The sequence below is a fragment of the Pristiophorus japonicus genome, chromosome 7, assembly GCF_044704955.1.
Source record: "Pristiophorus japonicus isolate sPriJap1 chromosome 7, sPriJap1.hap1, whole genome shotgun sequence".
NCBI lineage: Eukaryota > Metazoa > Chordata > Chondrichthyes > Pristiophoridae > Pristiophorus > Pristiophorus japonicus.
The window spans coordinates 39,998,919-40,010,617 of NC_091983.1; the positions used below are offsets into that span (position 1 = coordinate 39,998,919).

An 11,699-nucleotide genomic window follows, 5' to 3' on the forward strand; every position below is an offset into this window, starting at 1 on the left:
AACTGTGCACTGCACATGCAAATGTGATCTAACCAAGGTTCTATACAAGTTTAACATAACTTCTCTGCTTTTCAATTCTATCCCTCTAGAAATTAAGCCCCAGTGCTTTGTTTGCCTTTTTAAAGGCCTTATTAACTTGTGTCGCTACTTTGCGATTTGTGCATCTGTACTCCTAGATCCCTTTGCTCCTCTACCCATATTTAGACTTATTTTCCAAGCAATATGTGGCCTCCTTATTCTTCCTACCAAAATGCACCACCTCACACTTATCATAGAATCATAGAAACTCATAGCACAGGAGGCCATTCAGCCCACTGTGCCTGTGCTGGCTCTTTGAAAGAGCAGTCGTGCTTAGTCCCACATCCCCTCCTTTTAATCCGTAACCCTGTAAGTTCCTCATCCTGAAGTACCTGTCCAACTCCTTTTTAAAATTATTTATGAAATCAGCTTCCACCACCTTTTCAGTAGAGCGTTCCAGATCCCAACAACTCTCAATGAAAAAAATCTCCTCACTTGCCCTCTCGATCTTTTGCCAATGCTTTTGAATCGATGACCTCGAGTTACTGTCCCATTTGCCAGAGGAAATAATTTTTCTCCATCCTATCAAACCCTTTTATCATCTTGAAAACCTCTATTTGGTCAGCTCTTAACCTTCTCTGTTCCAAGGAGAACAGTCCTAACTTTTCCAACCTCCCCTCATAACTGAAGTCCCTCATCTCTAGTAACATCCTGATTATCTTATGTGCACCTTTTCTAACACATCTTTCCTGAAGTGTGATGTCCAGAATAGTACATAATATTCTAACTCGGCCGAAGCAGTGATTTGTAACGTTCTAGCATGATCTCTTTGCTTTCATATTCTATTTCTCTATTTATAAACCCACGTAACCCATATGCTTTTTTAACCAACTTGTCAACTTGCCCTGCCACCTTTAAGGATTTGTATGTATGGACACCAACGTCCCACTGCTCATCTATACTTTTCAAAATGGTGCCATTTTTAGTGTTGTCTTTCCACATTCGTCCTCCTAAAGTGCATCACTTCACATGTCCACATTGAACTCTTCCTTCTTCCCATTTCTCCTTTCTGTTTAGCCCATCCTGAAGCCTATGACTATCCTCATCAGTATCTGCTACCTGCCAAGTTTCATATCGTCTGCAAATTTTATAATGCTGCTCTCTAAATCCAAGTCAAGGTCATTTATCAAATTTGAAAAGAGTAAAGGACCCAAAATGATCCTTGGGGAACACCACTGCAGACCACCTCTCAGTCTGAAAAGCATCCACCACCACCACCCTTTGCTTCCTGTCACTAAGCCAGTTTTGTATCCATACTGTCATTTTCGTCCATTTTCTTAATAATTCTATCTGGACCAGGTGACTTACCAACTTTCAGTAATGCTAATCTTTTTAGTATGTCCTCTCTATGCATTAATAATCTGTCCATAACTTCACTCTCCTCTTTAGTGTAATCTTCACATCATCTGCTTTCTTCATGAAGACAGATGCAAAGTACTCATTTAATACTTTAGCTATGACCTTTAGGTCCTTATTAAGCCCAACTTTTTCCAAGTAACTGCTTACACATTGTATGTTTATAAAATGTTTTAGGGTTCAATTTAATGTTGCCTGCTAATCTTTTTCATAACCCCTCTTTGCCTCCCATATTAACTTTTTTAATTCCCTCTTGTACTTTCCATAATCTTTCTGGTTGTTAACTGAATCTTGTTTCTGACATTTGTCATGAGCCGCCTTTTCTGTTTTAATTTAACTTTTATTTCCTTTGTCATCCAGGGTGCATTAGCTTTGGATATTCGACCTTTTCCCTTCAATGGAATATGCCTAGTTAGTACCTGAACGCTCTTTATTGCTCTGTTACTGCTTTACCCTGAAATCACCTTTCCTAATCAACCTGTGCTCGGTCCCCCCTTAAATCACTGAAATTTGCCTTTCCCCGGTTGAGCATTTTTACCTTTGATATGTTTTGGTCTCTGTCATTACTTTAAATCGAATGATGTTGTGGTCACTAGGTGAGATGATCTCCTACTGTAACACACTCCACTTGCCTGACTTCATTTCTCAAAACCAGACACAACACGGCTTCCTTCCTTGTTGGACTGGAGACATACTGATCGAGAAAGTTTTCCTGTACACATATCAGAAATTCCTCACCACCTATGTTTGTCCGAGTCTCTCTTAGGGTAATTAAAGTCTCCTAATAATACTCTCTTTTTGCCACAAGCCTTTGAAATTTGCTGACAAATTTGCTCTTTTATCTCCTTCGCACTATTTGGAACTCCGTAAAATTCTCACAACAATGTAACAGCTCCCCCTCTCCCTCAACTCAAATAGATACAGTCCGAGAACCATCTAGTGAATCCTTCCTACTTAGAACTGTAACATGAAATTAATCAATATTGCCATGCCCCTTCCTCTTTTTCCTTTTCTATCATTCCTAATACTTAGTAACCAGGAATATTAAGAACCCATTAAGAATATTAAGGCCTTGCTTGAGTCATGTCTCTAAATGCAAGCACGTCATAATAATCCTATGTAGCAATTTGTACCTGCAACTCACCAACATTCTTAGTTACACAATGGACATTTAGGAATATACAATTTAATACCTCCTTTGTCACTTTTACTATTTTCCCCAATTGTGCTATTTCTAATTCTACTGCTGTTTATATATCTCTGTCTTCGGATCTCATTTCTGCTATGTTCTAGTTCCCCTCCCCCTGTTAAATTAGTTTAAACCCTCCCCAACAGTATTACTTAACCTCTCAGCGAGAACAGTGGTCCTGGCTTTGTTCAGGTGCAACCCATCCATCTTGTACAGGTGCCCCTTCCCCCAGAACCTGTCCCAACCTCCCAAGAATCTGTAACCCTCCCTCTTGCACCACTCCTCGAGCCACGTATTTACCTGCACTATCTTCCTATTTCTATACTCACTAGCAGGTGGCACTGCGAGTAATGCTGAGATTGCTACCTTTGAGGTCCTGTTTTTAATCTTTTTCCTAACTCCTGAAACTCTGCCTTAAGGGCCTTTTTCGACCTATGTCATTGGTTCCAACATGGACCACGACTTCTGGCGTACCTCTTCCCCTCGCAGAATTTCCTGCACCCGCTTGGTGATATTCTTTACCCTGGCACCAGAGAGGCTACATATCATTTGGGAATTACGTTCGGGTGTATAGAAATGCCTGTCTGTGCCCCTAACTATTGAATCCCCTATGACTACTGCATTTATACTCTTTCTTTTTTCCCTGGTGCAGTCAAATCTCCTGTGGTGTTTGATTCTTACTGCATTCCTCCAAGAAGTCGCCACCCTCCCTGGTATTTAAAACTGAAAAACAGTTATCTATATTGAAATTTGTTTGTAAATTACACGCCCATTCTGCAAGTTTATTAATGTTGTCTTGTATTTTATCGCAATCTTCCTCAGTATTAACTATACCTCCATTTTGGTGTCATCTGCAAATTTTGAAATTGTACTTCCAATTCCCAAGTATATGAATGGTGAACAAAAGTGATCATCTGCTAGGTAAAAATTCTTGCATAAAAAGAATAAAGGAAATAATAGTATTCTTATAATTAACACAGAGAATAAGAGAGACTGCTTCATCTACCAAAGACTAAAAAAAACTCTACTTTTGAGTGACCTATCTGTCCGAAGGGCTCACTCCTCTTTGTGTCGTTCATCCCCAGCAAATCAGTACTGAAGCATTGATCTACAAATGGGTCGACTCCACTTTTCCAGCTAACAGCCCTCCTCTTCCCTCCCCTCCCCTCCCCTCCCCCCCCACCTCACAGGGCAAAGAAGCCCACACAAATATGAGGGGCATGACCTGTTCACGACTCACTAAGTGCTTCTTTCCTGGACTTGAGCCAGGGATAATGACTTCATGACTTAATCGCTTAAAAGTCTGTATTAGCTATTACTTCCTAGCACTCAGTTCAGCAGCTTAACTCCATGTTGTATGGGCATCCACAGATAGATTCCCTTATGAATCTCGAAGGCAACCTTTCGGACACTTTTACAGGACACTGTTCCTACTTAAGCAAGGGCGAATCCAGCCAGGGATAGTGACTGTAGAGTAGGAAGGCAGTGATAAAGTGGGATAAGGGTTTGGGGAACAAAATACCCAAGAGGAAAAGCTTGAAAGGTAGAATGATTGGGTAACAGGAAAGGCAAGTCACTGGAGAGAAGGGTGCAAGAGAAGCCAAGAGAAAAAAAGGGAGATAGATCATATCATCATAGGCAGTCCCTCAGAATCGAGGAAGACTTGCTTCCACTCTTCAAAATGAATCCTTAGGTGGCTGAACAGTCCAATACAAGAGCCCAGTCCGTGTCAAAGGTGGGACAGATAGTCGTTGGGAGAAAGGGTGGGTGGGACAGGTTTGCCGCACGCTGTTTCTGCTGCCTGCGCTTGATTTCTGCATGCTCTCGGCGATGAAACTCGAGGTGCTCAGCGCCTTCTCAGATGCACTTCCTCCACTTCGGGCGATCTTTGGCCAGGGTCTCCCAGGTGTCGGTGGGGATGTTGCACTTTATCAGGGAGGTTTTGAGGGCGTCTTTGTAACATTTCCTCTGCCCACCTTTGGCTCATTTGCCGTGAAGGAGTTCCTGTAGTTTGAAGGACGAGTCATGGAATGTATTCGAGACATCGTGGAACCAAGCAGGAAATGGGCTATTTTAGATCTTGTCATTTGTAATGAGACAGGGTTTATTAATAATCTCATAGTAAGGGATCCTCTGGGGAAGAGGGATCATAATATGATAGAATTTCACATTGAGTTCAAGGTGACATAAATACGAAACTAGAGTCTAAACTTAAATAAAGCTAATTACATAGGTATGAAGGGCAAGTTGGCTAAAGTAGATTGGTAAAGTAGATTAAAACATGTGACGGTAGATCAGTAATGGTGAACATTTAAAGAAATATTTCATAATTTTCAACGAATATACATGCCATTGAGAAATAAAAACCCCACGAGAAAAGTAATCCATCCAGGGCTAACTAAAGAGCTTCAGGATACTATTAAATTAAAAGAATTGGCTTATAAAGTTGCCAAGAAGAGTAGTAAGCCTGAGCATTAAGAGGGTTGTAGAAATCAGCAAAGGATCACCAAAAAATTGGTCAACAGGGAGAAGGTAGAATATGAGAATAAATTAGCAAGAAATATAAAAACAGATTGTAAGAGCTTCTACAAGTATGTAAAAAGCAAGAGAGTAGCGAAAGTAAACATGGGTTCCTTGGAGGCTGAGACAGAAGAAATTAAAATGGTAAGTAAAGAAATGTCAGAGACCTTAAACAAATATTTTGTATCTGTCTTCACAGTAGAAGACACAAAAACATACCAGAAATAATAGGGAACAAAGGGTATAATGAGAATGAGGAACTTAAAGTAATTAATATTGGTAAAGAAAACGTACTGGAGAAATTAATGGGATTAAAAGCTGACAAATCACTTGGACCTATATCTCAGGGTTCTAAAAGAGGTGGCTGCAGAGATAATGGATGCGTTGTTTGTGATCTTCCAAAATTCCCTAAATACTGGAATGATCCCATTGGATTGGAAGGTAGTAAATGTAGCATCACTATTCTGGAAAGTAGGGAGAGAGAAAACAGAACTACAGATAAGTTAGTCTGACATCTGTTGTCTGGAAAGTGCTGGAATACATCATTAAGAAAGTGGTAACTGGATTTAGAAAATTATAATATGATTTGGCAGAGTCAACATGATTCTATGAAAGGGAAATCGTGTTTAACAAATTTATTGGAGTTTTTTGAGGATGTAACTAACAGGGTAGATCAAGGGGAACCAGTGGATGTCGTATATTTGGATTTTCAAAAGGCATTAGATAAGGTGCTGCAAGATAAGGCCTCATGGGGTTGGGGGTACTATATTAGCATGGATAGAGAATTGGTTTACAGATGGAAAATAGAGAGTAGGAATAAAAGGGTCATTTTCAGGTTGGCGGGCTGTTACTAATGGGGTGCCACAAAGATCAGTGCTGGGGTCTCAGTTATTTACATACTATATTCATGACTTAAATGTCGGGATTAAGTGTAATGTATCCAAGTTTGCTGCTGATACAAAGCTAGATTGGATAGTAAGCTGTGAGGACACACAGAGGCTTCAAAGGGATATAGACAAGTTAAGTTAGTCGACAAGTTAAGTTAGTGGGAAAGAAGGTGACAAATGGAGTATAATGTGGGGAAATGTGAAGTTATTCACTTTGGTAGAGAGAATAGAAAAACAGAATATTGTCTAAATGGTGAGAAGCTATTAAATATTAGTGCGGAGAGGGATTTGAGTGTCCTTGTACAGGTACAGCAAACAGTTAGGAAGGCAAGCATGGTGGCCTTCATTGCAAGGGATTAAAGTACAAAAGTAAGGAAGTCTCACTGCAATTGTAGAGAGGTTTGGGGAGACCACACCTGGAATCATAGAATCATAGAAATTTACAGCAGAAGGAGGCCATTTCAGCCCATCGTGTCCGTGCCAGCCAACATAGAGCTATCCAGCCTAATCCCACTTTCCAGCTCTTGGTCCGAGGCTTTGTAGGTTACGGCACTTTAAGTGCATATCTAAGCACTTTTTAAATTATATGAAGGTTTCTGCCTCTACCACCTTTTCAGGCAGTGAGTTTCAGACCCTCACCACCCTCTGGGTGGAAAAAATTCCCCTCAAATCCCCACTAAACCTCCTAACAATTACTTTAAATCTATGCCCCCTGGTTATTGACCCCTCTGCTGAGGGAAGTAAGTCCTTCCTATCCACTCGATCTAGGCCCCTCATAATTTAAAACACTTCAATAAGGTTCCCCCTCAGCCTTCTCTGTTCCAAAGAAAACAAACGCAGTCTATCCAATCTTTCCTCATAGCTAAAATTCTCCAGTCGAGGCAACATCTTCTTAAATCTCCTCTGTACCCTCTCTAGTGCAATCATACCTTTTCTGTAATGTGGTGACCAGAACTGCACATAGTACTCTAGCTGTGACCTAACTAGTGTTTCATACAGTTCAAGCATAACTTCCCTGCACTTGTATTCAGTGCCTCAACTAATAAAGGGAATTATTCCGTATGCCTTCTTAACCATCTCATCTGCTTGGCCTGCTACCTTCAGGGACCTGTGGACATGCACTCCAAGGTCCCTTTGTTCCACTACACTTCTCGGTGTCCTACCATTTAATGTGTATTCCCTTGCTTTGTTAGCCCTCCCCAAATGCATTACCCCACACTTCTCCGGATTGAATTCCATTTGCCACTGTTCTGCCCACCTGACCATTTCATTGATATCTTCCTGCAATCTGCAGCTTTCTTCTTCATTATCAACCACACAGCCAATTTTAGTATCATCTGAAAACTTCTTAGGCATCCCCTCTGTATTCAGGTCTAAGTCATTGATATATACCACAAAAAGCAAGGAACCTAGTACTGAATTCTGCGGGACCCCAATCGAAACAGCCTTCACGTCAAAAAACACTCATCAACCATTATCCTTTGTTTCCTGCCTCTGAGCCAATTTTGGATTAAACTTGCCACTTTGCCTTGGATCCTATGGCCTTTTACTTTCATGACCAGTCTGCCATGTGGGACCTTATCAAAAGCCTTGCTAAAATCCAGAGTACTGTGCAGAGTTTTGGTCTCCAGACCTAAGGAAGGGTATACTTGCCTTAGAGGTAGTGCACTGAAGGTTTACTAGATTGATTCATGGGATGAAAGGGTTGTTCTATGAGGAGATATTGAATAGAATGGGTTTATACTCTCGAGTTTAGAAGAATGAGAGGTGATCTCATTGGAACATATAAGATTCTGAGGGGGATTGACATGGTAGATGCTGAGAGGCTGTTTCCCCTGGCTGGAGAGTCGAGAGCTAGGGGGTATGGTCTCAGGATAAGGGGTCTGCCATTTAGGACTGAACTGAGCAGACATTTCTTCACGCAGAGGGTTGTGAATCTTTGGAATTCTCTACCCCAGAGGGCTATGGATGTTCAGTCATTGAGTATATTCAAGGTTGGGAACATAAAAACATAAGAAATAGGAATAACATAAGAACAGGGAGCAGGAGCAGGCTATTCAGCACCTTCAAGTCTGCTTCACCATTCAATAAGATCATGGCTCATACCTCAACTCCACCTTCCCACACTATACCCATATCCCTTGCTTCCTTTAGTATCCAAAAATCTATCGATCTACGTCTTGAATGTACTCAAATATATAGATAGATTTTGGGGTACTAAGGAAGTAAGAGATATGGGGATTGGGTGGAAAAGTGAAGTTGAGGTCAAAGATCGGCCATGATCTTATTGACTGGAGGAGCAGGCTCGAGGGGCCGTATGGCCTACTCCTGCCCCTCGTTCTTATATTTCCCTACATTACAATAGTGACCCCCACTTCAAAAGTATTAATTAATGGTGAAGCACTTTAGGACATCCTAAGCTTGTGAAAGAGGCTCAACAAATGCAAGTTCTTTCTTTTTTTAACAAGCCTCCTTCACAGCACCTTTTTAAAAAAAAAATCTATGCACACAGCATTTCCTTTATCAAAGGACTCTATTGGATTTGTCAGATACAGTTTGTTTTTTCCAAATTAGAACAATTTTTAATTTCAATTTAAAGTTTATTTAACATTTTCATTTTTTAAATTTCGCTTCAAAAGGCAAAGTTTGAATTGTGTGACTGTAGACAATGTTGTGAATGTGGTCCTGAAATCTACACTGGATTTGGATCTAAGCTAATACAATAAATGATTGTTGCTATTAAAAACTGTAACTGCATCTAACTATTGATTTAAAAGCAACTTTCCAACGGAATACATAATAGATGAAAGTGAGTTGCAGAAGACTAATTCAGTTCATTGATTCTGATTTGAGCAATAGCTCAAATTATTTATGAAAACGAACTAAGCCATTCAATTAAGCTCACGTAATAGATCGTCCTTTATAAAATAAATGTTATTACTTGTGCTCAGTCGTATTGTGATTGATGCACAAAATGAAAGAAATAAATACTTTTATTTCTATAGTGCCTTTCACGACCACCAAACATCCCAAAGCACTTTACAGCCAATGAAGTACTTTTTTTGAAGTGTAGTCACTGTTGCGTAATGTAGGAAAAATCTTGCAACACAGGTGAAAAAATAATAAAGGTTGTGATATCGTATCATTTAAGAAAAAAACAATTTTCCCTTGCATGTACAGTAAAATACAACTTGTATTGAACATTATGGGGTGGAATTCTGTATTTTCACCCAGAGACTTGTGTAATCAGGGAGCAAAGCACATACAAAGCGTACAAGATCAAGAAAACTTGGTCAGAAGTGTGTTGCACACAGAATATCACAATGCCTGGATAAAACATAGTAACATAAGAGCAGGAGTAGGCCATTCAGCTCCTTGAACCTGCACCATCATTCAATAAGATCATGACTGATCTAAAAATGGAATTTCGTTGCTATTTTACATTTGTCTGTCAATCCATGCACATGACGCATCCTCCTCACAGCTCACACCGCCACCCAGTTTGGTGTCATCCGCAAACTTGGAGATATTACACTCTATTCCTTCATCCAAATCGTTAATGTATATTGTAAAGAGCTGGGGTCCCAGCACTGAGCCCTGTGGCACCCCACTAGTAACTGCCTGCCATTCTGAAAAAGACCTGTTTATCCCGACTCTCTGCTTCCTGTCTGCCAACCAGTTCTCTATCTACATCAGTACATTATCCCCAATACCATGCATGTGATCTGTCGAAAGCAAGTGCTGGGCTCAGGCACATGCACTTCGCGCACCTAAACCAGGAACTTGCGGGGCCTCTTCCGACATGTGCGCACATCGTACGCACCAGGAGAGGCCAAATTTGCGGCCCATTTTCTTTTGTTGTTGTCATTGTTCAAGCTCATAGGGTCATTCGATTGTAAGGATTTGTAATTAGTTCATCAATAGTGCTTAACATAATATCATGACAGGTCAAACTCGCATTTTGTCCCCGACGTGTGTCTTGTCTGCACAAAAGACAGATTCAGGGGACAACATACTGGTGTTTCAACTGAAAGCATTACATTATAGAGGGGAGTCGGTCTAGCTAAACAGTGGTCATCCAAACAGAAAATGGCAAAATCTGCAGCCACATGAGCAGACCTGGCTTTTTGTGTTATCTTTGAGACAAACACTGACAAAACAATGGCATTCAAGCTGGACCTACATCCTGTATCTTTCTGTGTATGGGGCCACAACAATAATGAGGTGCACTAGATGAAGGCGATGTCATCGACACACAAGAATGTTCATACCAAAATGATGGAGTTTTGGAGTCAGTCTTGGCTAAGTAATAGCACTTCCACGTCTGAGTCGAAAGGTCATGGGTTCAAATCCCACTTCAGAGATTTGAGCACATAATCTTGGATGACACTTCAGTACAGTACTGACGGAGTTGGCTAAATCAGATCAGATGATAAATTGAGGCCCCGCCTGCCCTCTCAGGTGCACATAAAATATCTCAATAAATTCAAAGAAGAACAGGAAAGTTCTTCAAGAGACCTTGCCAACATTTATCCTCAACCAACAACTAAAACAAATTATTTGGTCATTTATCTCATTGCTGTTTGTGCGACTTTGTTGTGGGCAAATTGGCTGCCGCATTTCCTACATTACAATATTAGCTGTTAAATGAACTGAGATGCCCTGAGGATGTGAAGGGCACTGTATAAATGCAAGCTCTTCCTTCAGTTTTGATTGTCCTAAGACAGTAAGATTTTTACAGATGTTGCATTTGTCTTCTCTTTGCAACAATCAACCCACTAATTCTTTCTCCTTTTTCTCTTCCCACACTCTAGATTGCATTACCCGACATGAGCTCTGCTCCATTGACAGCTACACACTAGAATAGATGAAAATCCTGATGATTAAACTGCTTCAGAAGACGACTCTGCTTCAGTCTGTTAACTTATTCGCTATCTCTTTTAGAAAAGCCGATACATAAGAAAAACAGGTCATGTTTTACAAACGAATGACGACTTCTGGTCATTTCTTTTAATCAGGATTATACGTGACACAATATTGTGCTGTAAAAAGCGAAAAGACCCGTAAATTGAAGTGCCATCGATCCTTTTGAATTGTTCTGCGTGTAGTATGATTTTAAAATGCTTGAATATGTTTTATGGACTTTTACACGTGTTTTAATAAAGTTGTTATAAAAATATTCTCAGTTGTCAATTTAGTCTCTTAGTTTAAAGATTAACTGTTAACAATAGCCTGAAAGTTACAGTTGGGAGTCTCGGCAGGTGAACATTTAATGTGTTCGCACGACATTGCTTTTTCTCCTGATTTACCTGTTTAAAATAAGTTATGTTAAACACTGGTGATCAAATAGTGAAGGGAGGGATATATAAGCACATGAAACCATCTGCTAATGTTTAATAGTAGATCAAAAAAACAAGTATATTTTTCATCGATTACCGCAAGTAATGCAGTGTTAAATGTTTTGGTCCAGAAAATATTTATTTATATATAACAAGGAAATTACTAAATGAGGTGGCAAAAATTAAAATGTTCTAGGGGTTGACGAATTCTCTGGATGAAAACATTCCATACATGATGTCAGTACACCCACGACTAAATCTGCCATGACAGCACTGGCTGCATACCATGTAACAGTTGATTCAATTCACTCGTCTCTACATTGGCAAAAG

At 40.1% G+C, this 11,699-nt stretch overlaps 1 protein-coding gene across 3 annotated transcripts in view; it reads left to right on the forward strand.

The window, feature by feature from the left end:
- Positions 1-11,209, forward strand: part of mcph1 (microcephalin 1) — a 433,479-nt gene extending 422,270 nt beyond the window's left edge. For all 3 annotated transcript variants that reach the window (XM_070884907.1, XM_070884910.1, XM_070884908.1), the window contains one exon: positions 10,845-11,209. In XM_070884907.1, the coding sequence (XP_070741008.1) occupies positions 10,845-10,897 (53 nt within the window). In that variant the 3' untranslated portion in view covers positions 10,898-11,209. The remainder of the gene's footprint in view (positions 1-10,844) is intronic.
- The last annotated feature ends 490 nt before the right edge of the window (positions 11,210-11,699 follow it).